Source organism: Lepidothrix coronata, unplaced genomic scaffold, assembly GCF_001604755.1.
Source record: "Lepidothrix coronata isolate B3197 unplaced genomic scaffold, Lepidothrix_coronata-1.0 Scaffold52, whole genome shotgun sequence".
Taxonomy (NCBI): domain Eukaryota; kingdom Metazoa; phylum Chordata; class Aves; order Passeriformes; family Pipridae; genus Lepidothrix; species Lepidothrix coronata.
Genome location: NW_016690232.1, coordinates 2,390,128 through 2,417,628, shown reverse-complemented (window position 1 = coordinate 2,417,628; position 27,501 = coordinate 2,390,128). Strand labels below are relative to the sequence as shown.

The following is a 27,501-nucleotide window of genomic DNA, read 5'->3' as shown; positions in this document are numbered from 1 at the left end:
GGAGCGGTCACGGGCGGGGACGGACCAGGCGGGTTTTTTTGGGGGGTTTCGCGGGGGCCCGTTCGCGGCTCCGACGCCCCCCTCCCCAGGTGTGCTCGGTGCCCTCCCGGGGTTGCCGCGGGGGTGGCGAGGCGGGCCCTGGCCCGGCGGTGCCCGCTATGCGATGTGCGCGCTGGGGGGAGGGCGCCGCGGCTCCGCTGCGAGCGCGTTCGTGTGCCCGGTGTGTGTGTGTATGTATGTATGTATGTATGTATGTATGTATGTATGTGTTGACCGCTGTCCGAGGGACACACGGCGTTTAAAGCCCCAAACCCTAATTTCGGTGGGGTGATGGCGCTGGGCTGCTCATCCCGGCCGTCCCATCCCTTTACAAATCGCACCGTCCTGACGCGCCCGTGGGTATTCGAATCAAAGAGGCGTTAAGGTTGGAAAAGACCTTCAGGGTCGCCAAGTGCGACATTAGCGTCGTTCCTAACAATGAAAATAGGGGAGCCTGGCGGTTCAGGTGCTTTTCGACGGGCAGGCGGTGCCTCTGGAGATGGCCCGAGGTAAACACGGGCTTCACGTGCTGATAAAGTTCCTGCTGCGTTTGCCGCAAATAGCTGCGGGCTCCCGATGGGAGGGAGGGAAATGGTGCTCCCGGAGCGGAGCTGCGAGCTCAGCCCGGATTATAAGGTCAAAATACTGGTGTGTGTCGGTGATTGAGGAACTTTCATGTGTGGAGGTCTTCACTGAAGGTAATATTAAACTCTGTGTCGCTCCACAACCTGGCCATGTGTCAGGCTGCAGCAGCTCTTGATATACAGTATAAAAATTCTATACAGCTGTTCTTCAGCTCTGCTTCAGAATTTACTGTGTTAAATGTCAGTTCTTCCTCTTCATTCTTCTTGAAGACTGTAGTTAGCTAGTGGTGTTGACAGTACTGCTAATCTCTCGAGTAGTGAAAGCATAAATGGGAGCCCCAGAAAGCCCAATTGGCCGTCAAATTATTACCGTTTTCTTTAAACAAGTCCTTAAAAAGTAATTTGGTAACCCTTTCACTTTTTGATCTATGTGTCCACGAAGCTGTGCAAAGCATGTGTGCTGAGGAGAAAAGGCAACTTCATCTTTCTTGTCAGTGAGGACATTTTGGTCCCCGTGGAAAAGCCTTGTCTGGGGTGGCACGCATCTGGGAGAGGGGCTGTGCTGTGTAATGGCCTGTGCGCTGATGTCGGTCTTTGGATCCAGCTGTGCTGATCTTACTGCTCCCAGATGCTTGTTATTGCTCCGCTGCCGGAGGGATCTGCTCCATCTGATCCGCAGGTGGAGCTGTTCCTTTGAGTGCAGCGCACCCCCGCCCAGCCGCCTGGGTGCGCCTGGCTGGAGCAGAAGGTGGAAATGAGCAGTTTGTGCTGATCTGGCCCGTTTGGACAAGAGGTTGGAACCAGCTGCACAAGTGAGGCGTGGGCATTTCTGGGAAGAACTAAGAAGGAAAGCGAAAGGCAATGCCTTTTTCGCTCACGTAGCCATTCCCTGTGTAGCCCGCAGACACTGCAAGGGAGTCTCTTCAGAGAAAAGCTTACAGGCTTACACTCTGGCTACACCAGAGTGTCTCTGTCACATGGGATCTGGAATTTGGATTCTTTCAACCTGGTTTCAGAGTTCCAAGTTGTTGTAACTTTTTGAGATTCAGCATGAGCTGATATGTAGTACCTCCCTACTTGCAACCTTGGAGCCTGTTGCAAAAATGCCATTAGAATGCATTGCTTCAAACCTATTCCACGTGCCTTTCCTCTAGATTGAGTGAGTACATGTGGTCAGCAGATGTGCACTTGCTAAGCTGTGAGAACTTGGTTGTGAACCCTCAGAACCAGATTAATAAATATCCATGAGATCGGAAGAGGATTTCGCTTGTCAGATCAGCAGGCAAATGATCTGTATCTCTTTTTAGTAAGCCATAGGATCTGTTTTTATGGGATAATGCAGCTGCTTTCTGCAAACGAGTTTGTTTAATCCACATATGTCTTATAGAGGTAGTAAGTCTCCTTGTAGAGACATGCTGTGCTCGTTTCTCTTTGTCGGTGGTGTGTTGTGTGCTCTGGGATTACCCACACAGGGAACTTCGACTAACAATGACACAGCTTTGAACTGACAGCAAAACAAAAGAGTCCTTGCATTGCTCTCAAGCATGAGCATTAATTCTCGTGGGGTTTTTTGGGGGATTTTTGGGGTTTGTTTTCTTGGTGGTTGTGAGTTTGGTTTTTTTACCATGTGAATCATTACCGTTGGTAGATTTTGAACTCTCAGCCTTCAGGGGGAGATTCAAGAGCTCCTCTCTTCAGGAATAGCTGTAATTGGTATGAGGAAGGCATGATATCCCCATGTGGAGGGCAGGGTCTTGCTACAAACATGTTGCTGGTTGATAACCTCAGTATTTGTTAGTGGAGCTTTAGTGAGGCTGGTAAGGTGGTTCTGAACTCTAGGATCAGGTTGTTATTCCCTGCTGCCTGTAGCCATTAGACCGTTGTGCCTGTTTCAGTCTTCCGTAGGGACTTTGACTGTGCAAAGATTACTTTTCTCCACTTGGACAGTGGAAACCTATTTTCTAGCTTGCAGGTGGTATCAGAGTTGGAATTTCTTTATGGAGCCCAGTAAGCATGGGAGATATTGCATTACCCACCATCCAGTTTATGCACTGCCGTAATTTTTCAGAGGGGTTTTGAGGAATCTTGCTCTGGCACAGTTCTGTGGGCTGGCAGATGGTCTGGAAGTGGGATCAAGGTCCTGTTCTTTCTCAAGCTGCTGAGTGACATGCATCCATCACTCTTCCCAGTATAGCACCAAGGCTTGTTTAGGTGCACACGGCATCCTTAATAACTAACAACAGTTAGGGAATATTTTGGGATTAGTTTACTTGGGATCTGTGTTGGCGTCAAATGAGGATGAATTCTGCACGTTTGCCTGCTCCAGGAATTGTGTGACACCCAGAACTACTTATGTCGTTGTAGGCTGACTTTGAGCACAGCTGGAATGGGGCAGTGTCAAATCTCCCAGTGTGTCTATTATTGCTGCTATTTGGATTAGCATCCTCTACGATATTTGGAGAGTTTCCTCTTTACTTTTTTGCTCCTCTGTAAGGAGACAGTGTCTTTTGGTAGTCAAGGACTGTGTTTGAAGGTTTTCCTCTCAGAATTCTGGTTATATTTAGATGGAAACAGAGATTCCAGAGAGCACCTGAGGACAGCAGTCATTTCCATTTATGGGTTAGACCTTCATGTGTTCATAACTGGAGCTCATGGCACTTGTTTGAGGAAATGGGATTGTCTGAAGAGAAAATGTTCTTCCTACCTGCTTCTCTTTGTAAGAGAAGTAAACGTGCCTGTAAAATGCTGGGCCAGTGTTTGAAGCAAACGATCCAGTGCAGTCTTGTGGTGGAATTTGGTGGGAGAGAGAGATTCGAAATGCAAAGGGGAGTCAAACAACAAATCCCAGCAGATGCCAGTGGGAGACAGGTACTTGGCCTGCACATACTGCTGTGCTACCGAGCAGTGCAGAGCCATGGACTTGTAATTGTTTGTGCTTCTTGCTTTTAATAATAATAGGGTTACTTAAAGAAAACTAATGGCAGGAAACAATCCCTGAAAACTGCATTTGGAGAGAAAGCACTTTCTATTATTTCCTATATCCAAAGGGGGTTTTAAGATAACTGAAGGCACAGACTGCAGGCTACCTTGTCAGGGCCTCCTTCTTCAGTAATTAGAACCTTGTTTTATTCTTAAAAATAGCGAGAAATTAATAATTAGGTTTTCAACCTGAAAGCTCCTCACTTCCTTCCCTGCTTAATATAATATGAACTGCATGTGGCCAAATAATTGTTTTATAAGAGATGTGAACTCCTGATTGTGAGCCTGTCAGTCATAATCAAACAAGCACTTTAGTTTTAAGAGCCTGAGGTCTGATTGTATAATTCAGCTTTACAGCTTTTTCATCTGAGACACTTTTGATAATCTTAGGGCCATTGCATGTTGTATAGCTATTTATTATGACATATGTACTGATTATTTCTTTTTCAAATTACGATTCCTTGCGTGCTCAGCTCGTTCTTTTCTTACTTGAGATGGCGGTTGTGAAAAGACTGCGTTGAGTCATTAGGAGAAGAGACAGGACTTTAAATCTGGCTGCTAAAACAGAGAATTTCTTCAAAGAATGTAGGCACATACTTAGATGCGTCCTGGGGGAGAGGTAGTTAAAATTGGTGCAGATATTTTATTCTGTTAGCTACTAGGTATTGACAGAAAAACTTTTTTACAGAAAATTCTCCTCTTTTGTGAAACAGGCATGAAAAGCTAAGCAGTTGGAGATACAAACTGAAGTGTGGTGCTGTGTATCCTTTTTTAATCTTAAGGATCTTCTGGAAATGAGAATCAGCCACTCCTTTTCCTGACTAATTAAGCCATTGTGCAGCTTTGAGTACAGTATTGAGTGTATTAGCCTAGTTATCAAAATACTCTGGTGCAACAAAAGCAGGAATTGTTTCTGGGTATTTCATTAATTAGAAACAGTAGCAAATGAGACAGTGGCTCATTTGGGTTTCTTCCCTGAATAAGTTGTTACATTTACATATTGCAGAACAAACTGGCTGTTTAGATGGGATACAGATGGCCTAGTTTTGTCCTTACATTGTGGACTTTAAGTTAATTTTTTTTTCAAGTGTTGAGAATTGATATATACAAAGTAAAGCAAATGAGTAGTTAAAAACAGACATGCAAACAAATCTACTGATTTCCCCCCACACACACACATAAAGTAACTTTTTTTCCTCTAAAACTACTTTGAGGATCTCTTTCTCTTGGTTTTTTGCATTTAATTTTGCCAGTTGAAATATTTCTTCTATTTTAAGAAAAGCTGTACTCTATAATGTAGGGAGCTCTGACCTATATTCTGGCATTTAAGTTCAGTGTATCAAGCAGTTTACAGGGATTCTAAATCAGTAAGTAATATTTAACATTTTTGTAAAGTATACCTGTGAGAATACACAGTCTTACTATAAGTTCAGCACACTCTGTATGATTAGGGTATTGCAGTATTTAGTGAACATAAGGGAAGTATTTGAAGTCTGAGACCTAGACTTCAGAAAAACCTCAAAACCCTTCAAAAAGCACTGTTCAGAAAAAGCTCAGTCTGGTCTCGACTGCCTTCTGAGAAATCAGTGCTATGAATTCAGTGGCAGCTGTTACTGGGAGTTCAGTCCATCAAGGTACTGAAGGTGACTGCACTCCTCTGATAGTTTTTCAAGGAGAACAGTCATCTTGTGAGAGGTTTGTGGTTTTTTTCCTTATTTTTTTTTTTCCCAGACCATAGGTATCCACTTAACATTTCCTGGTTCTTTTTACAGAGACACTTCTTAAAGTTCAATAGATTATCTAACTCCTTAGGCTCTTGCATAATGTTCTAAATCCTGATATTCGCTGCCTTCAGGAAGGAGCCCAGGCTTGGGAATTTGTAGTGTTGAAATCAACAAATAACCAACACCTTTGTTGTCTTGCTGTGTTTTGATGGACATTGTTGCTGCTGCTTCAAGCTCAAGTCACTTTCCTTTGTAGATGAAAGAGCAAACAAAGCTTTACAGTTTAGATAAATAGATGTTAGCAATGTGATGGTTTGGGCATTCACCAGTAAACATGGGGAGTGATACTGCTGTGGTTGGCAGCAGAAACACAGAAGTGTGTACACTGTTCTCTGCCACTCATTTACTGTATGACCTCAGACTGGTTTTTAAACATTACCTGCATATGTATCCACATGTGCCTTGAGTCTTCACTCGGTCTTAAGTTGCTTCTATCTGCAAAGAAGATGTTAGCATATAATCTTAAAATCAGCATGGGATAACTGTGATTGTAGTTTAAAACTTGCTGTTATGCATTTCTCTGCTTTGTGTGATGGCTGATTTAGATTCCTCTATGGCACCAAAACCGAATCTTGGATTCTGCTTTGAACAGCTGAGATGTTGCAGTGTTTCCTCATCCCAAAAAGGGACCCTTGCTGGTGTTTAGTTTGTGCCTCTAACAGCTTAGTCATTGAGAGAGATCGTGTTTGTGGTTTGCCATCCATCAGTTGATCACCGAGCAAATTGATGATAGTCCTCTAAGTATTTATGGGTTTCTTAAGCAATGTCTGCCTAGATTGCAAGCACAGAGGGGCAGAGGCCTTTTTTGCTTTTTCTGATTTTGTTTGTTGGGTTGCTTTTTGTTTGTTTATTGTGTGGTTGTTTTTTTTTAAACAGTGCATTTTGTAATAAGGCCTTCCAGTAAATAGAAGCCTGTGAACTCACCTTGTTTGCTGTGCTTATGTGTAAGGGCTTACTGGGAATCCTTTTAATGCTCTGTGTCTGCAGTGCAAAGCCTGTAGTGTAAATATGCTGAGAACGGGAAATGAGCATTATTTAACTGTGACCTTGCGTCTTTTTCTTCAGCAAGTTGCACCTCGATGAACAAGGCAGCATTATTGAACTAGAGAGGAGCAAAATCCCATTTAACTGCATGCTGGGCTTTGATGTACTGCCAAGCACTGTTGTCTGTGATAGCCTCTGGGATGTAAAGGAGAACTGTAGTAGTAGATAAGAGGTTTTCAACCCAAGTGTCTAGTGATAATGTCAGCTTTTGTAATTTGTGTGTGGAAGTTAAGCTTTTATTCAGTACCTAGCATGGTATTCCTGCATCATAGCTCCTGTGCAAAATCACCACGGCTTCATTCTTCGGATATGCAGGAGGTTTCCTATTTGCTGTAATACAGAGAGATCTCTACCCTCATAGATGGCATCATCAAAGCCACATTAACCTTTGGCACTCAGTGCGTTGTTTACTATGTACACTGCAGATGCCTAAAACTGCGCGTATGTCCGGGGGTGCTCAGCTCCGGAGCTGTCAGTGTGTGACTCACCTGCAGAGAACAGACAGGGCTCTGCGTGGTGAGCATGGGAACAACGGAGAGACATCCCTGCTCTCTGCTGCGTGACAGTGAGGAGATGGGCTCTGATCCAGGGCTGTTCGGCAGCCAAGCTGGAAGCTGCTGGAGAAATTTTAGCCGAATCCATCAGAGGCAGTGTTGTGCCCTTGTGTGCTCACCTGTTAGTTTGTTCAGGTGCTAAACAAATGTTGACAGAAGATCCTCAGTGTCTGTCAGATCTGGGAAATAGGCTGGAAAGCCTCAGGAGTCTGGGCTGAGACCTCCAGCGTTATGACTTTGTTAGTGTTCTGAGAAATAGCAGCACAAACCACTGTTTTGGTCAGAATTCTAGTATACATTTTTCTTGTGGTAATAATTCAGTTTCTGGTGAGCAGAGAGATGGGAGATCATGGCTGATATGAAATTTCACTATTGAGCTGAACAGACTTTTCACTGCCATGGACAATATATTAATTCTCATATTTTACAGGCTCAAAGCAGGATAAATGGACAGGTAAAAAAGGATAAAATAGCTAGAGTGGTTGAGAAATTTGAACCACTTGTTTTGGAAACAGCTCCTTTCCCCCCTTCCTTCTGTAGTTGTCTTCCTGTCTACATCTGGAGGGAGTGCAAGAGTTGAATCCAGTTACATTCCAGCTCTGCAAAATTACCTGAAATGTCTTGTCTTGTACCAAGAAAGTTAATTGTTCAGCTTAACACTTTGTCCACCACAAAAGAGAGAAATGTGTTTGCACAGTGCTTCTGAAGGGGCAAAGTTTTTTGGCCTTTACTAGGATGTGTCACAGCTGATCTGCCACGGTTTAAATAGTCTGTGTTGATGGATGTGAGTTCAGGACAGTGGGATCTGGGAGGAAGAGCAGCAGCTTATTTTGTCAAGGTTTTTGAGGAAAGCACTGAAATTCACAATACCTAAATGATTTGTCTTGACAGTGTATCCAGAGGTGAATTATTTGCTAAATGCTATTTATGTAGTAGTTAGCTTCATGTAGGTGATATACCTGCAGTGTTGGGTTATGTTGTTTTCTTTCTGATTCTTGCAGTCAGATTTTTGTTTATCTCTGATATATCTGATTGTATTATGAAGGAAAACTTTTTATTCAAATCTTTTCTAAAAAAACATTGTTAATAGTATTTGGCAGCTGGGAGTGATTTTAAAAAACCCAAACAGCCAAGGTCTATTTAGAGAACTGACAGAAATTTAAAGTGAGTAAAGAATTATTGTAGTTTGTTTCTTGTGTTGAGATACTGAGTCTTGCTGCATTAGTATTCATCCTGAGGATGGATGGGCTTTTATGCACCAACATCCTATGCAAATTAGTCCTTTCCTAAAAGCAAACATATCTGATTAGGGAGAATACAGTTGTCCTGCAAAGTCTGCTTTATTCTTTTTGACACAAAAATTCTGAGAATTGTTGGGGTCTCTTTGTATTTTGTGCTTCCTTTCTCCCCCTTCCACCCCCGCTTGGAATTGATGGAGAGCACCGTTGGGCAGGAAATAGCAGAAGCTTTTGTAAAATCTTAAAAGAGAAAGAGAGGAAAAAGGGCATTTTCACAAATGGAATTAGGATGATGCAGCAAAGTGCTGGCTGCCTGCCAGGGAGGACAGATGCACCGTGCATACAGTGCCTTGCCGACGAGGCTGCACATTGGCAGCTCCCCACTCTGTTAGTACAGCGAGCCCACAGCCCGGCATAATCACTGCAAACAGAGCACTGTTCATCTCACCACTCCTGGGGCTTTGCCTGGCAGGTTTTCGGGGCTGGGTATGGCAGTTCTCAGTCCTGTAAGCGTTACTGAGACTTTAAAACTTTCTATCATGTAAAAGACAATTTTTTAGTGCTAAGAAGTGCATTTTCTCTCCTTCAGTCAGTGAACAGACTTGCCTTTTCCTGTGCAGAACTGTGATGTGGGGTGCTGTCACTGCTGTCAAAATACAGCATTAGACTTGCTCCAAGAAGGTCTGCGCCTTCTGAGACTTCTGTTCAAATGTCCCGTACTTTGGAGAACCTGTTGACTCCCATCATGTTTAATGGAAGGCTTTACCATTGGGACTAGAGCAGGTTTTGGCCCTGATTTTCTCCATAGCCCTGTAATGTTTAATGGGGGAGATTTAATAATTTCTGGCTGATGCTGTTGAGCAGAAAGGCCACTGCTTCTTACAGAAAGCATCTTCCAGATCCAGTAGAAACATAATGGCAGTGATTTCTAAGCCTGCTTTCTCTCCAGTCTTCTGCATGAAGAGGAAATCTGGAGTTTTGCTTTCTCACCTTAGCCGTGTGTAAGCATTGTCACTGAACACATTTGTTATGGAGGTGCCCAGCTAGTGTGACTGAAATCCCTTGCCATTTTATTTGAAGTTCTTAAAGAGCCTTTCGAAAATACCTTTTTTCCTTACGTTCAGAATTAATGCTCACATATTCCCATAGTTAGGTCTGTTTGGGTAGATTTTTTTTTTTTACCATTGCCCTCTGGATTTTTGTATAGTTGGTCTCAACTTCATTAAGGGGTCGGGGAAAGGAGAACCAAAGAGACATTTTAGGCTGCTAGGTTGTAGTGCTGTGTAAGAGTTCAAAGATTTTATTTTTTATGTTTCTTTATTCAACTTGTGTGTTTACCTGAAAGTGATGGATAGGATAATTGGGGTGTCCTTGCTTTGCTGTTCAGATCCAGTAGTTCAGCAATGGTGATGAAGGACAGTGATGGGTTGGAAAGTGGCTTCTCAAAGACACCAAATTTATCTATCCCGCTTGAGAGGAAGAGATAGATAGATAAGAGCCCTAGGATCTCTGGATACTCAGTTTCTCCCCTCTAAAGATGTGCCCAGTGTGTAGTTACTGCTCCTGGTATTGGACTGTGTTTGATTGAACAGGTTAATTAACATGATCTCTCAGTTGAGGGAAGATTTACCTTGAAAGAATGGTTGCTGCAAACTGAGACCAAACGTGAACTAAGCACCAAAGTGTCATGCTGAGGATGCCAGGCATCTATGCTGTGTGGTTTCCAAAAAAAACACTGGAAAGATGGGTATAGAGCTTTGGGAGCCAATATATCTGAGATCACTAAAAATCCACAGCCTCCTAATGCATTTAACTTGCCTAGTAGGCATAATTAAGATAGATACCATTGGTCTTCAATAAAAAGAACTACTTGACTGGTATATCTTCATGTAAGGCCCTTAATGTTAGGCTGAGGTTTTGCAGCCATTGAACAAAGCTGTGGGAGGCACTTGATGGACAGACATTGTGCCAAAACAAAAAACATTTACTCTTCTGTGACTAATTGAAAGGAGGTGAGGGATCAAGTGGTGACTGATAATAAGAACTGGTCTCTGTACTTGGAGCTAAAGAGGAACAGCACATACAGCCAAATATCAGTGTGATGTAGAAAGGGATGTACACTACTGTACTACTGAAGAAAGAAAAGGTACATGGTTAAGAACATCAAAGCACAACAGGGATAGTGCCTGAAGGCTTTTGAAACTTCCTAAAAAATGTGTCCTGGTGTTATCTTTGTACCGTCACTTGGAGGGGGGAGGAATTGTGCTTCCAAAGCCACTGAGAATAAATACAGTGGTGTCTTGTGTCAGTGATAAATCTTCTCAGAGAAAGTACTTAATTCCTAAGCAGGCCTCTGCACAAAAGGAAAATTACCTTTCCCATCCCATTGATGTACCTTGCTTTGTAATGAACAAAAGGGAGTGAAGGATCTGCTACTGAGTCCTTTGTGGGGTTGCTGAGCACAGGAACAGATGAGATAGAATGAGCACATCTGCAAAACAGGTCTTCAGATGTATATTTTTATGATTGAGAGTCCTCCAGTTATAAATTGACTGGGTTTGGTTTATGGGTTTTAAAAAGTGAACCTGAGGAAAGAAGTTAAATATTATTCATGTCTCTCTTCCTCAGGCTTACACTGGGCTGTGTAAGCCTGTTTTTTGTTTTCGTTTTTTTTTAGCACTTTGCTTTGAGGCTAAATATGATAACTTCAAGAAAAATATCATAAAAATGCAAGAAAAATGAAAGCCTTTTGAGTAGTTCTGTATGCTTTCCAGAAACTGGGAGATGCTTGGCTGTACAGGCCCATGTAAGTGTTCCCGGGAAAGTGTGTGGTCTCTTGCACAAGACAGGGCCCTTGAGCTGCCAGGATGAGCCACAAGTGCTCCGAGTGTGCCAGGCTGGAGTTGTATGAAACAATAAACACTGTTGGAAAAAGGCCCAGGAAAACTGTTGACTTTGGGCATAATTGCTTCCTATTGCAATTAAAGCTGTGTTGCATTCCTTGGCAAATCTTGGGAATAAAAGGCTATGGGGAGTGCTACCACAGCACTGTTGTTCATATCAGTTGCTGATGGATTATGGGCTTTCTGCATTTGAGGGGTGGTTAGGGTCTTGGAATGGGCTTGGGGTTAGTGGAAAAACTTTTATAAGGAATGTTATGGATGTTGGTTGGCAAAATGAAGTAGTATTTGTGCTCGTCTATAAGAAAACTATGGCTCTTGTCCTGAGCCTGACTTGTTTCTACCCTTTGTGAAAAATGTGGAGACTTTCTCTTTGGAGGAAGTTCTGATTTTTTAATTTTTTTTTACAATTAATCTCTATCAATTTTAATTGTTCATAGCTCTTTAGTTAATGCAGTTGCTGTGTAATCATTGACATTTTCCTCCATTATTTGATTTCCTGGATGCCCCCTTTGTTCTGTATGAATTACTTATATCGGTATTGATGTAAATTAGTTGGCATTTATCCTCTGTGATATGGACCATGTAACTGATCAAAGTGCAGAACATTTCTCAGTCCTATACTGGCAAAGTAAAGCGAATTTAAATTATGTTTTGAAAACACAAGTAACTTTTTAGTAGTGATGCATCATCACTCTTCACACAAATTGGGGATTCTTCTGTTTTGTCCTCTTTTCTTTTTAACATAATAAATACTGTTACTGTGCTAGAGATCTCCTACTTGAAAGCTCTTACCCTACCTGGAAATCCCTCTGGAACACATTATGTTTATTTGTTTGATCTGTGTTCTTTTCTTTGTAACTTAGTCCTGCATTATAATGAGACAACCTCACTGAAGGAGCCCCTGTCTAGTTTGCTTTTCAGCATTTCACTGTGCTCTTTACCCTTCCTGAAAATTGAAAGGGCGTTCCCATCTCTTCCACAAGACTCTTCTAAGTCCAGACTGGCTTGTTACTGTAAACTGCTGAAGTGTTGCTGTGGCCATTGATAACTTGTTTCATCATCCTTTGACATCAGTTAATGAGACCTGGGTTTTAGCTAGTCAAAATCAAACTATTATCTGTTACCTTTATGCATTAAACAAAGGTGTTAGCAGATACACTTCTCCAGAGCTCTGATACTGGAAATGAGCTGTGGTAGTGAGCAAAGACAGCACAGTTTACATTGTGCAGTAAGACGTGAGTCATTTCATACCTTTTAGAGTAAAAAGTATTTTGCCCTGAAAATACCTTGCTCTTGTAAGTATTTAATGATATTCTAACAGATGAGTGCATTCTAAGGCTGAAGAGTTACTGAGGTGATGTTCTGGCAGACCCGGCTGCCGGCTTCTTATTTGCATTTGATACGTTCAGCACTGGCCAGGCCTTGCTGAAGGTCTCCAAACTGTCCTGTCACTGGGGTGTTGCTGCTGAGCTGGTACAGCTGCTGTCAGCAGAGTGCTTTGTGCTCAGAATGGTCTGAGAATAAAGATGCAAAAGTAGTTTGATTCTTAATGCGGGATGAATGTCTTTTAAAGGTGTACAGCTTTCATTCCCAGCTTTATTCTTGCACAGTGTGTTTCTTCCTTGTTTCCTGCACCTCATCATTGTGAAGTGTTCCTGCAGTTGTGCTCACAGGTGCTCACTCCCCCCACCACAGCAGGCAGCCTTTTCTCTCCCTTTTCAGTGTCTTTGAACACAAATTCCCAGGCATGTACCTTTTCCTAGGTGGATTTATTTGCAGCTGCTTCCACTCTGATGTGATTTTTTTCTCCCAGCTCTCACTAAACATACCTGTACACGCTGACCAAAAGGTGTGGAAAAGCAGCTCTCTCAGACCTGTCAGAAGAATATTAAGTGTGTCACCAGAGCATGGAGGGGCATCGTCCGTTTGGTCACATTTGAGACTTGGCTGAGTATTTCTTGTTGTATTTCTTGCTGCCCTTACTTCTAAAAGATATGAGGGTTTATTTTCAGGACCACTAACAAACCCTGTGTACAAAGCTTTCTGTTCCAAGGGGAGCAGGAGAGGACCTGCATCCTGTCTTGTGGACGTCAGCGTAGGCATTTCTGCAGAGGCAGTTATACAGGATTTAATCTGATTCCCCTGCTGCCAGAATTGTAATGTGGTACTATATTGCTTTTCCTAAAGAAATACAAGTTATGTTTCAGATTTGATTTACATTTCCGTGTGTGTTTAAAGAATTACTTTTTTCTAGAATTAGGGTTTGTGTATCTCACTTGAGCTGTGCAGAGAATGCACACAGGTGCTGTTGCCTTGTGGCTGAAGCTGAAATTTCAAATGTTTAAAAAGAAGTAAAATGCCCTGTGGACAGATTTACGAATTGAGGTCAAAGTTTCTTTCATAGAGGTAAAATACCCATTCAGTAAAATACCCATTAAGGGGAGGGGAAATTTTCTCCCTGCAAACCCCTTTTTACCCTCATTCTTTGACTTTTTTCCACTTCAAACTCTGCATTTGAAGCAGAAACCTTATGTCCTGCTGCTGCACACTTAGTTGGTTGTGGGATCAGTACAGTTCTCACTCTCACCAAGCAGGAACCTCTGCTCATGCTTTCTTGAAGAGGCAGTAGTTCAGCTGATTAGAGAGGGTTAAAGAATGCCATCATCCTTGGACATGTTAAGAGGATGTTCTGAAGGAAAATTGTTGTCTTACCTTTCTCTGTAATTTTACTGTTGAGGAAAGGTCAGTGTTGTATCCAGCTGGGGGTTGCATTGATACAGTGTTCTTTATCGCTGAGTGTGCTTAGTCTGAAGCAGAAAATCAATAAGTCTTTTCAGCCTTTGACTTCCTGAAGGATTTTTCTGCCTCAGGTGGGACTGTAGAGGACATTGTTTTGGGTGATCAGTTTGTCCCGAATGGCAATTAATTTTAGCTTCTTGATGGGAAAATAATTTTAAAAAAAAAGTAAATCAGATATGAAATGCTTGAAAATCAATGTGTGAAACTGCAGCCTCAATGAGTTTACTCCACCCTGGGCTGCTGTCACTCCAGTGCACACAGAAGTATGAGTATGTTCCTATTACTATTTTCTCCGTTTCTCCATGAGAAAGTATCAGGAGATGGCACTTCACTGAGAGACAGGTTTCTCTCCATTAGTAGGTACTGAAATTATGATAGACCTATTTGAAGGCCTTTGGCATCTCTTTAAGGTAATTCCTGTATCCTGTTGCTGTCTCAAGCGTTGTAAAGCATCGCAGCAGATTTAAATCAGTACGCCTGATGTTTTTGCAGTTATCATTGTTTTAGAGATTACTTAAATTCCTAATTAATTGTACTTTTGCCTGCAGGTCTGTGTTAGAGAAGTTAATGAGCTAGCTGGTGTTTGAACAGCCTCCCCTTTCATGATGTGCTTTGGTTTGCAGAGCAATCCCACTATAAGCGCACATTAACAGGTACTGAGAAAGGGAAACACTTCATTTAGCTGGAAATAACATCGTTTCATTCAAACTAAAGTGGTGCGGGGCAGAGCTGACAGCCGGTCTTGCTCCTCAGAGCCTTAGAATTGCTTGCATATGTGATATTTTTGAGGTTTTTTTTGATATCTTAATGTTATGCTAGGAAGGAAGTCTTCAGAGCCCATATCACAGGTAGAGTTGTCCCGTTTCTCTTCTGCAGGCTGCCAGAGCTTTTACCTTGTTGGTGCTCGTGGAAAGAAGGTTCACTGTTATTGCATTCCTGAGCCTGTCCTGACCTGGGACTCCTCAGTCCCAATATCCTCTGATTTGCACAAATAATATCCTGAATATTTGTGTGGTTTATTTTTCATAGATCTACTCTCTAGGCTTGTTTTAAACCTTGTAGGTTTGTGTGCTGTCATTAAAGGAACTGCTAAAATCAGGCAGCCATTAAGTAGCACAAGTTGTGAACAATAGTTATAGGCAAGAGGTCGTTTCTCAAGTGGCTTGAGCAGACACATCTAAGCAGTTCTGACTGAAGGGCTGACAGGGCTGTATCTTTCTTCCTTTGACTCTTGTCCTCCTCCTCACCTCTCCCAAAGCCACTGCACATTCCTGCCTCACCCTTCATCCAGGCACTTACACATATGACAGACCAGCTCTGTCATTTGATTGAAAATTCATGCTCTACCCACTTGCTGCATTGCTTTTCACCTGAGCTGGAGAGGTGAGTTAGCAGTGCTGCCAAGGCACCAAGAGAGTAATTCATCATCCCTGGGAAGGCAGGAAGAATGAGGGGATTTTGATGAGTTTACACTGATTGTGCAACTGTCTGTTTACCCCTCAATTTTATTCCTCTGGAGATGCTGTTTTGAAGGGAACACTCTTCAAAACCTCTCACTTAACCTTATCTCATAGTTTTTAAGAGTTCAACACTTATGGCAGCTGGGGAAGACCCTGAGAAAAATGTCTTTTATTTTGCTTTGGATTTCTAATCATTAGTTTTGCAACTAATAATTGGTTCAAAGTTTTTCTAGGGTTTCAGTTGCATGAGGATTCTCCCTGTCTTTGGAAGCATGGAAGGATCATAGGAGGCATGATCAGACAGAGTTGCTGTCTTTGCTTCATTGTTTGCTTTCTGGTCCAAGGACAATCCCTCCTGCTGCCCCACAGTGTTCAGCAAACACTTCTGGGCAGATGTGTTGCTGGAAAGGTTATTTGGGGATTTGAACTGGCAGGAGTGAAGTGTGTGAAAGAGTAGGTGTGGAGTGCTGGCAGTTTGGTTTGGCCAGAGCTTTGGTGTGGGCTGTGTGTGTATTCATATGTGCAAATCCTCTGCAAATCAAGTGTAGATCGATGACACAATTATTTTAGAGAGCCTGATAAATGTGGGCTTGGCTTTGGGTACTCTTGCTAAGCAATGTGAATTTTGAGGTGTTATATATAATGGCCTTGAAGAGGCTTGGTAATGCCCTGAGACAGTAATTTAGTTTTAATTCATATTTGTCTAATGACCTACTGCTATCTCAAACCAAAATTAACAGCCCTATTTTGTAGAAGTGTTTAATATAAATCTGTCCCCATGAACTTTCCATTTTCACTGCAGCTCAAGGTATAGAGGAGGTTCCAAATTAGCCCAATATCTTATGTAAGTGGACAGTACTTTCTGGGTAGTAAGTATTTTTTTTAATGTTTCCAGGGATTTTCTTCCACGAGGTTCTGGAATTGTGACAAGACGACCATTGGTCCTGCAACTCATCACTGCCAAAACAGGTAATTTCCTTCTCTTTTTGGGTCAATGCCTGGACAAAGTGCTGCTGTGTTTCAACAGGAGGAAAAACTTTTCTGGGAAGTTGTGAAGAAAGGTGCCACCAGACTGTCTGGAACAAGGGCCTGCTGCTTTAAAGCTATATGCTCAGGACCAACTAATTTCATTGTCCTGTCTGGGAAAACAGTAACATCTAAATCCTAGAGCACGTAGTGAATTAGTCCAAGATCACACTCGAAGCAGCGGAGAAGCATCATTACATACAGTGTGTTTTAGGAATTAGCTTTGATTTATTCATTTCTTGATGAGCTTTGCATCTGTATTAGTTAACACACCAAAATTGCTGCACTTCTGCCTTTAACTCTTGCTCCAGTGCACACAGATTTGATTCCACACAGCTTGTTTTTGTAACTTGTCTTTTTTGGTTGGGCTCACTGCACTAAATAGAGCAGAAGGTAGATTGGGGGAAAACAAGGCTTCGTGTATTTGTCTGGTCAAAAATATAAATATTTTTGTATGTACACTAAGCTGTGTGACTTACTGAGATCTTTCATCAGAATTCACCACTTTGTCCCCTTCCAGGGGGCACTTGATCTGCTTTGGTGTAGTTCAGTTCCCTGGCACATATAAAAGCAGCTACTGTTTTCCATCATTCCAAATTTTTTTTGTAGTTGCTTCTAAACCGATGTAAGCAACAAAAAATACTGTTTTGCTATTGATTTCTGCTTAAAATAGTAAGAAGTAATTAAATAACATCCAAAGAAGTTTTTAAAAGCAAAAAGTGCTCTTGAAATTATGCACCATGATGAAACTGGGGAAGAAACAAAATTGAAGCTGCCTGTGAAACTTCATTCTGTCCTTATGTATGAGATGTAGTTGAGCTTCTGTGAGTATTTTTTCCTAAAAGGTCTTTGCATTGTTCATCAGGAAGGTAGACTGCTGTCTGTCTAGGCTTCAGGTTTTTTTCTGGATTATTGCTTTTAAAGCACGTTCATACTTTCAATGCCTCTGTGAAATTTTCCATAGTGTTTATGCTGTGGAAGAGAAAGAAAAAACAGTTAAATTCAGTGTTTCTGTATGCTCAGTTTAGAAACTTCAGGATTTCCAAGTGTGTAATATGCTTATAGTGTTCTCTGTATATTAAATATGAAGTTTTAGTTGGAGATATACACACCTGCCATTTCTGCATATGTGGCATTTGATCTCTGACAGAGCATGCAGAAATAAATGCAAGAATAAGGCCCAGCTATGGAGAGTCTCAATCTAATTTTCCCAGGACCGTGTAAGAGTAGAAGAAAAAAACGCACTGGGCTCCGTGCTGGTGTTCCTAACAAAATTACTGAACTCTGGGGACAGAGAGTAAAGTAAAAACTCACACTCTGACCTCAGGTGGTTACATACTTATTCACTGACATCCATCCTAAACTGGTCCATGTTGCCCTATTCTGTAAAGTCACCATTGTCCCTTGGTTGAGGGGACACTGAAATGGCTTCTCTCTTTCTGGTATTTTCCTCCTTAATATGTTCACAATGTATTACTAGCTTTAGGTAGGCCTACAGGCTTTGTATAGGTACCTTCTCTGCTGAAAATTCATTCTTCATTATGACTTAAATAACACAACAGGAACTTTAAAAATTCTGGAGAACTGAACTTCGGCCTAATTTTGTGTTTCCTGGATGTCAAGGCATATTTCTCCCTTTGGGAAATGCTGTGTATTTCTTGTTTGAGATTAGATGCCAAAACCTTTAAAATGCAAACTTTAATTATTTTGTTACTTTCTTTAAACTTTGTTCCCTGTTGTTGTTTTGGGTGTTGAAATTCCAAATAACTTTATCTTTTAAGCCACCTTTATCTTTGTGAACTAATTTTAAGAAAAGAAAATAAAGCAAACTGCTTAGAGAAGCACAGTGTTCTTTTACAGGAAGCTGATGCTGGACTGATTTCTATCAAGGCCATAAATATCTAAAATGTTATAGAATAATTGGAGGGCTGTATCAGGTTCTTGGTGCTGTAGTAAGAACTTATTTCTGATCCAAGGATCTTTCTAGGCTCTCTTAAAAGTAGATATTCCTAATCTTATAGTATTCCTGGGGAGAGAGGGGGGCACTTTCTATACAGACATTCAGAGATGACTACAAGATAGTTTATCAGCATTTTGGAACTGGCTGAGAATGGTTTGGAATGTGAATTTGATTGACAGAGGAGATTAAAGCTTCATTTAGCTTTGAGCCATTGCAGTAAGGGATGAAGCAGCAGAGGAATCTGTGCTCATCACAGTAAGAGGGAACTGTGACCATCCATTATTAGGGTTGGACATGTCATGGAAAGGTGCAGCAGGAATTGGTTGTGAGGAATTACCAGGGGCCCCCCAACATGTGAAAGATCTGACACACCTGGGTAAAGAGCTGTTACCTCTGCAAGGGGTAACATGAAACAAATCAATACCAAGAAATTCATGAGAGGAGTGGAGTATTTTTGTTTTTTTAGAAATTTGTTTACTTCCTCTTTTTTAGAAATTCTGTGCAGTTAATGCAAAGCTATTTTGCAGTGACCTTTTGATCTCTTTTAGTCACTAGCATATTTTGGTGAGCCTAGTACAATTTCTAAATGGCCTTATGACATTTTCACTCCACATCCATGCAAATACTGTACTCAGCTGAAATACTGGAGGCAAATAGAAAGGTTTTAATTAAATATTGCAACTGACAAGATAGTCTTAATTAGTTTTGAGTATTTTTCTCTGAGTTTGATCATGTGAGAAATACCTAATAGCATCGAAAAAGTCAAAATATGGACGTTAAAAAATTTACAGTCCTCTGAAAGATTATGGCTTGTTCTCTGTTGTTGCCAGCCTCTGAAGGAGCTCAGGTTAGATTAATGGGTTTGAAGAAAATAGTCCCACCTGGGAAGGTGCAGTTAAGTGAGTTCTAGAAGGCACAGGTGCTCTTAGCTGGGAGCCTGTCTGATGGCCAGCTTGAGGTTTTACAAGGTGGGCAAGACAGCTGTCATAAATTAGCCATTCAGAGGATGCACGTGGGAGGGGTTCTACCTGCCTTTTTTTTGAGTGAGAAGTTGGATGTGAGGGCAGCTTATTTTGTGAGAGTCTGATTTCTAAATTCAGGTAAAAGACACACTGGTCCTTTCTGTATTTGAGTGCTGCAGTGTTAGATCCAGGGAGCTCCTGTTTTCTCACCAAGGCAGCATTTGTTTGAAATGTGGTGTGTTGAGGTATTTCAGCAGTTCCCAGTGAGCGCAGAGTGCTGGTCTCTCACTCTCTTACTCCTGCTTTTCAGGAGCAGGAATGCTGTATGTATGCCTGTAGTTGGGCTTTTAGATGGATTTCTCTGTGTGTCTTTAAGATATAAGAACTGGCACACAGCTGACCTGGGATGAGAATTTTAAGGCTGCATGAGTGTTCAGTTGTCTTGGAGCAACATAACATACCATATGCCCAACCCAGTTAGTTCCATTTCAACTCCTAATCTTCTCTCTGCAAGTTTGGCCAGTGTTAGCATAACTTTTATATGGTGCTGCTGAGGAGGCTTTGAGAAGGTAATGACTTGAAATGCCTGAGAAAGATCTTGAGCGATGTTGGCGTTTTGTTTCATGGTTTTTTTTGGTTGCCACACATTCTGTATAACCTTAAGCAATCTATTCTTCCTCTTGCTGTGCTTTCTCCTGCCTCTGCAGGTGAAATAATGACTACATTTCTTGAGACTTGGTAGTATGTTTTTTAAACAGCAGAGGCAACAAAAAATGCTCTTGGGTTTTGGGTGAAGCCTTTGTTGTAGGTCTTCTGTTTGTTAAAAGCACATTGCCTGCTATATAAACCTGTTATTTGTATGTTAAATATCTTGGCTTTAGGAGAGTTATTTTCATCATTTTGCCAACTGTTTGTGGAGGAATTTCAGATTTTCTTCTTGCTTCAGCAGATTAACAGATTTTGAAAATCATTATTGAGGTGGGCAGTTTGACATGAATGAGTCCTACATACAATACCCACATTTGTTTGAGTTTTGCTAATTAAATACTAAGTGGAAAGCAAACATAAGGTTTAAAAGACATCCTATTTTTTTCTGAAGTCTTGCAGATGCTCTCTTCTATTGAAGTTGTTGAGCTTTAATCCAGATTTTGTTTGTTGCAAGACTATTCCTCAAGAATAGCCATCTTCTGTTGCCCTCTGGTGGCAAAAGCAATTCTCTAACAGAATATGAAAAAATTATAAAAATAATTTAGATTGGTTATTTCAGCTAACACAAATGATCCTAGAGGCTTCATCAGCAGGAAGGCATGTGGAGCTCCTAAAGGACAAAAACTAGAAAAATGGCACAGTGCCAATAGTAGGGAAGAGATGGGGCACATTGCAAGGAGAAGAGGAAGACAGTGGCTGCAGTCTTCTGGATGCCACTCTCTGGCAGCTCCTCATTCAGATGATGAACAAGGATGCTGTAGAACCCAAAAAAATTATTGAGGTGCATAGCCCAAAAGCTAAAAAGTGACACCACCATGGGGAAAAGGAGGTAGGGACTGGTGACCCATTCCTGAGTCAATGGAAGGCTCATCACCCACATGGGACTGATATCCTGGAAAAGGGATAACGCTGCCGATCTGGAGCCTGAGTTTAAGCACAGTGTAAGGTTGTAGGGACTGTAAGGGTTTTTAAATTATCTTGTTTTTTAAAAAAAATATAATAAGCAATCTTGAGAAACATGATTTAGAAAGGACTCCTGTAGATGGATGCACAGTTGTTTACAGAGTGGAAGGGACATCCCTCCAGGTCATGTTCAGTATTTGGTATTATTGGTAGGATGACAGAATAAAGTGTACTCATTAAGTTTGTGTTCGGGAAATACAAATGAGAATATAAAAGATACTGGAGGGCAGAATTTGAATTTAGATTGCTTGCAAAAGAAGAGAAATGCCCCCAAAGTAGGAAGGAATTCAGTTGGGATAAGACAATTTCTGTACTGAAAGGCTGGTACTTGATGTTTTCAGAAAAGGACCTGGTGCTCACAGTGAACCTTTAACAGAACGTAACTCACTGATGTGCTGTTGTAAAATACAGACATGAATACTGTACAGGATGCATCACAGAAATGCAGTCCTACAAGTACTAGTTCTGCTTTTTCTCAGTCCTGGGAAGGAGAGAGAGCTCTGGTAAGAGCTCTGCCTTCGTGACCTTAGGAAAAATTCCTGGAGGATGGCTGTGTGAGTGATCGGAAGTTTGGAAAGCATGATCAATAGGAGAAGGTTGAAAGAACAGAGATATATTTCTTCTACAAACAGAAAGTTTCAAAGATGTGGAAGATTATTGCATTCTCTGCTACAAGTGTCTACCCTCATCATTAACCATTTCATTGGTTCCTAGGAGCGTGACCTGGTATTTTATGCCAGTTATTTTCATCAGATCTACACTATTTTCAATACTTTTCTGTCTTGTGGTGTGATATTCTTGGAATCCTCTGCATTGACAGGATTTTCTGGTTTGTCTTCTGGAAAGACCAGGGTACTTCTATTTCTTGTAGCCTTTCTGCTTGAAGGTTAGCAGGGGAATACCTCAGTTTGAATATTTCATCTTCAGCTTGTTAGCAAAGCTTCAGTAATGGTGAAGTAGAAGACAGATTATAGATTAAGACAACAAGGGCTTTTGATACTGCCTCTCTTTTCAACGAAGCACTATTGAATGATTTGCTGCGGTCCAGATTCACTTAACTGCATTTGCTTTGCTCAGGAAAAGCTGGTCCATCATCAAAGAAGAGGTGATGTACTTTTGCTGATGGTGTTTATTTGCCTGTTTTTAGAACACTCTCTTGAAATCACCCTTGAAAAGTGTTCTGAGGCTTTGTGAGGTGCTTTGTTGGAGTCAACAAGACTGTTGTTGCTTGGGTGACATCTCTCTAAGGGGCTGGGAGTAGAAGATGCAATAATAGCAGGTATTCCACCTTTACTGTATGTGTTTAAAATGATTGGTAGAGGCCTACAATTTAATGAGCCACCCTTTTGGAAAACTCACAAGCTCTTTTGAGTGTTCTAGACTGGATACTATTACCAACTTGGAGCAACTCTTTGAAATCAGGTTGAGAGGAGTTCTGAGTCCTGGTCTCTCATCTTGGTGAATTCCTGACCTCTAGTAACAGGTTATTCTGTACAGGGTAAAGTCTTTGAGCTTTGGAAGGTCTTGGGCTCAGTCTGATATGGATCAAGGATGTTTTCCAAAACATCTCTTGTGTATTTCTAAGGGCTGATCCATGTCTTGTCACTCACCTCTCTTTGGCTTAGAGACAAATCTATGGAACATCTCAAGTGTGGATGTAATTTAAGTGGTTTGAGAACAGCGGTGGCTGTTTATTGGTAATAGAAATATAAAATCATAAACAAGATTAAATCATAAAAGCATAGGGAGATATAATGGACTGGAAAAATTAGGAGCATTTAAAAGATGTTGCCTCACAACACTTCTCTGTATTATTTCTCTAATTTAGTAAAAATTGAAGAGATAAATAATCACTTGTGGATGCACTCAAGGAACTATGCTATGGTAGCCTTTTCATTCTACATCATCCAAGGTGCTTTTAATGAATCGGAGGGGGGGGTAGGCAGGAAAGGAAGCATTTTACATGCAAAGACTGTTTTAATTTTGTATCTAATTGTTCCTTCTTGTAATGTAACTTCCTTTCTATACAAAAAAAATACGTGTTTGAAAGCTGGACATCAGGCAGGATCATTTTTTCTTGTCTGGCTTTTGTGTCCATTCCCACAAAAATGTAAGTGAAATGTTTCCTTAGTATTCTTCTGTGTATGAAAGCTGGAAACTGAAGATTGCATTAAAGCATGTGCTTCTCCAGTCTGGCTGAAGGCATCATTGCCAGGGACAGGCTGAGGGCTGAAAGGAGCAAAACAAAGCGCCGCTTGTCCGTTTGAATTTTCATTCCGTGGGCTGTGTGTGGCACCGCAGGTTAAGAACCCCGGTGAAGTTTATTCCTGCAGCTCTGGTGGGACCTCAGATGCCGCTGGGAGGGATGAGTTGTTGACAAGCATTAACACAGCTAAAAAGTAACAAACATTTTTTTTTTTTTTTATTACCTTGAAGCCATTTCAGAGAGCGACTCTTTCTGTTCCTGAGTGTGAAGTGGAACAAAAAGAAAAGCTTCCTTGGCAATCAGCTGAATCAGCCAACTGATTCCAGCTCGGCACCAAGTATTGCTCACTGAATTTAGAAAGATTTTTCTGAGAAAATCTGATGAAAACCTAAGAAGAATACATTGTTTTATGCTAGGAGCAGTGCATGAAGAACTGGGAAAAAGTATGTCAGCTCTTTTTTTAATAAGGTAGATGTTTTCCAACTTTAAAATGACAAATTTGACAAATGTAAATTCTCAAATGTGCTAGAGCAACAGAGCTCTTTTATTTTGTGCACAATATTATTTTTCATTTTGAAATATTTGAATATTCCTTGACTTTTTAAATAAACAGTTGTCAGTGAAACAAACTCCACATTCATTGTAATTTTGCTGTGGAGCTAAAAAAAGAATCTAAGACATTCTGGAATGTTTAAATTGTCAAAAGTGAGGCAGAGGGTTTTTGGTGGGTGGTCTCGTTTTTAAAATAAGTGATGTATTTTTATCTTAACAAAGGTGAGTTTCCCTGTTCCTCACAGTTTGAATCTGGAGGGATTATGGTATTGTAGCACAGAAATGTTGGTATTTGTTATTTTCCCCTCCTCTATGTCTTTTTTTTTTTTTTTGGTCTCTCAGTTTGCTTTAACTATTGTTGTAGGGGTTTTTTTACATTTAATTTTATTTTATTTAAAAAGCTCTGTTGATAATAGTAAGAAAGTGACTTTTGGGTAACAGGCTTCAGTACTGACTCATAAGGTCCTCTATTAATCCCTGTTCTCAGATTAGTTCTCCTGAGCTGCTGTTCTTTCTCTGAGTACCGAGCAAGCTCCTTCCCCTGATGTTTGAGGGCTTGTTACCAAGAAACATTTTCTGGGGAAGAAACATCTAAACAGAACTTTGAAGTCAGGCCTTAATTGCAGGATGAAATGAAGTGGAACACACACGCCTCTTTTCAGCCCTTCTCCAGTCCTAGTGCTTAGACCCCGTGGGGACAGGATGTGAGCTGTACCTGTGATTACCACTCGTGTCATTGGTTCTGATTGCAGCCTTGCTATGTGACATCAACTTCTGTGTTGTTTTTTGAGGGAAGAAAGTCCAGTTTTAAAATCCTGGGACATGGTTATGAGGGCAACCAAAAGGTTGCGGTAATTAGTATCAATATTGGGATTCAAAAGTCAAAACAGGACCTAGTGTCAAGTTTGGGTCTAACAAATTAGGCTGTATCTACCCTGATTCCTGGTCAATGCCCTTTTAAGGTAACAGGACAAGTTGTATGATATGGAAAACTTAGGAATTAATTGTGTTCTCCCCCTTCAGCAAAATCACAGCTATTTCTATAGACACTTAAACTTGTGTGATTTGGATTTAGATGACTGGAAGATTTAGAGAATGAGGAGTTGTGTTGAAAACATTACAGTGTTTTTAACTGATCTTATTTTCATTATGAACTTGTAAAAACTTACAGAATTCCTTTGCTAAATTTGTGCATGACATGGGCTGTTAGCGTTTGAAACAAATGCTAATAATCTTTCATAATAGAGAACTTGAATTACTTTTCAATTTGGTGATGTATTACAGGCAAATGTAATCAGATGAAAACTCAGAATCTGATTCATAATCTGTTCCTTATTCTATTACTGTAAATGGCATCTAATTGAATCTTTCAGGTTGTTCCAGAAGATGATGTGCTAAAGATAAGAGCAGTAAATCATTTCCAGACAACTTGACTTTTTAACTAAGCCTTTCTCGTTGCAGGCTGGTTTTCACATGTGTAATCACAATAATGCTTTCCTGATAGCCACGATGGTGTGCTTCTGTGCACACACATCTGAAGACCACTAAGGCCTTGAAAGTGGGTGTCCAAGTCGATCAGCCTGTGAAATAACAGAGTTGTTACTGACATTTTTCACAGAGTATGCTGAATTTCTACACTGCAAAGGGAAGAAATTTACTGATTTTGATGAAGTTCGTCAGGAAATCGAAGCAGAAACAGATAGAGTAACAGGAATGAACAAAGGCATTTCTTCAATTCCTATTAATTTAAGAGTATATTCTCCACATGGTAGGTAAAATCATTCTCCTCTACACTTCTGTCATAAAATGTATTATGTAGCTCTATCTGTCTATCCATTGCCCTTTTGTTTTTACTGCTCACTCTTCTGGGATAAAAAAGCTTCTGAGGCTAAGTTGAACCAAAAGTGGGTATGTGTCTGGAAGAATCCTCAAATTCTCCTGTTTTAAGAAACCACTCTACAGTGGAGAGCTGTTGACCATGAGAGATGGGCAGAACACAGATTCTCTGCCCCATTTAATATTCTCTTTATTTAAAAATGTTCTCACTCTGCCTCAGGATGGAAGCAGTCTCTCCCCCAGTACATTCAGGAGATGGTAGCTCATTAGTAAAGACAAATAATAGGAGATGAGAGACTTAATGGCAAAACTTTTTTGCACCCTCCAGAGGGATTCCCTGATCAGTGATCTAGAAAGTCACTGTGTCTCCCTGCCTTACTGGAAGTTTATTGTTCCCTGTCAATAAAAACGTGTTCAGACAATAATGGTGTTTGAAGCTGCTTTCTGTTTTAGACCCCCAGTATAGATCAAAGTTAGTTCCTTTGGTTACCATCTGCCCAATTTAATGAAGGCAGTCTAGGGAAAATGTTTCCCATTGAGTCTGTCTTTGATACAGGAAAAAAGTGGTATGTTTGGCTGAAGCACTTTATTTTTCTAACTGGAGAGGGGCTGAACTAAATCCTCTGCCTCAAAGCTTGTTGGTTGAACATGCTGACTCCAGGAGAAAGTGAAAATTTCCTACCTATTGCTCTTACTTTGTTTTAGTAAAATCAGTCTTTAGTTCAGCAACTCCTGTCTGTATTAACCAGACTCAAAATATACTTCTGGTGTTTCCTTTCTACGAATAGCGTTTTTCTCATTTGTCTAAAGGATACCCTATTGCCCCAGTACTGGCTGAACAAGCTGGGATGCTTCTAGTTGGCACTGTGGCCTGTACTGGGGAAATCATGCCAGAGCAAACCAGGTTTTCTTAGTGGATTAACTTCTTCATATTTATTACTTTTCTGAAGAAGTTGCAGAGTAAAAATTACCCCCAAACCTTCAGAACAACAATATACCCCCCCACCTCTTAACAACAATTTTGCTATATCAGTTAGGCCTGCTATTGACTTTTTTGGGAATTTCTTAGATGGAGACATTGTTCAGAGCATGGTCAGAGAAAGACTATATTTTAAAAAAAAAACCAACCACCCAAACAACTGTTCTGCATTGATTTGAAGGATGCAATGGGAATGGTCTGTTATCTGTGCTCTTGTTGTGGGACAAAGCTCAGAAGGCCATGTTCATTTGTCTAAGAGCCCTCAAGGATATTTGGTATAAGATGATACTTATACCAGTTGTAACATTTAAAATATTAAGTAACACTAATAAATTCAGAGATGAAGGACCAACAGGGAAACAAATATACCTCTCAGATTGGCAGGCATTTTGTTTGAACTGCTGACAATGTTTATATGTCTGTAAAGGTCATAAAGGGCTTTTATGTGACTAAAATTTGTCTGCAGCTATGGATGTGTAGACCTCTTCGACATGTCTGGTGTGCTGACCACTTCTGTGATCCTGTGTTTTCTGTATAGTCTTAAGCCTGACTCTTATTGATTTGCCGGGAATCACTAAAGTGCCAGTAGGGGATCAGCCTCCAGATATTGAGCAACAGATCAGAGACATGATAATGCAGTTCATATCCCGGGAAAACTGTCTCATCTTGGCTGTGACTCCAGCAAACACTGATCTGGCCAACTCTGATGCCCTGAAGCTGGCGAAGGAAGTGGACCCTCAGGGTAAGCATTGATGGATTACCACTGTGTGTTCTCAGTGTAAGAACATAATTGGAAGTAACAGATCAACTCTTGTGTGAAATTTTATAATGGAAAGTATGTTAAATAGATGTGTATATACATTCTCATGCAGCCTTCAACATCAACGGTGGGTTAGCTCAGTATTGTTCTGGTAATGTTGCTGTA

General features: G+C 41.0%; 1 protein-coding gene across 10 annotated transcripts in view; it reads left to right on the top strand.

Annotated features, from left to right (window-relative positions):
- Nucleotides 1-27,501, top strand: part of DNM3 (dynamin 3) — a 171,939-nt gene that overhangs the window by 415 nt on the left and 144,023 nt on the right. For 9 of the 10 annotated variants that reach the window (XR_001874952.1, XR_001874951.1, XM_017815672.1 and 6 more), the window contains exons 2-4: nt 16,280-16,353; nt 25,380-25,529; nt 27,115-27,318. Coding sequence is in view for 8 of the 10 variants with exons in the window: in XM_017815672.1 (XP_017671161.1) it covers nt 16,280-16,353; nt 25,380-25,529; nt 27,115-27,318 (428 nt within the window). In the remaining 2 variants the exon portion in view is untranslated. Of the gene's footprint in view, nt 1-380; nt 549-16,279; nt 16,354-25,379; nt 25,530-27,114; nt 27,319-27,501 lie in introns of those variants that run through there. The other variant, XM_017815674.1, reaches the window with a different exon arrangement.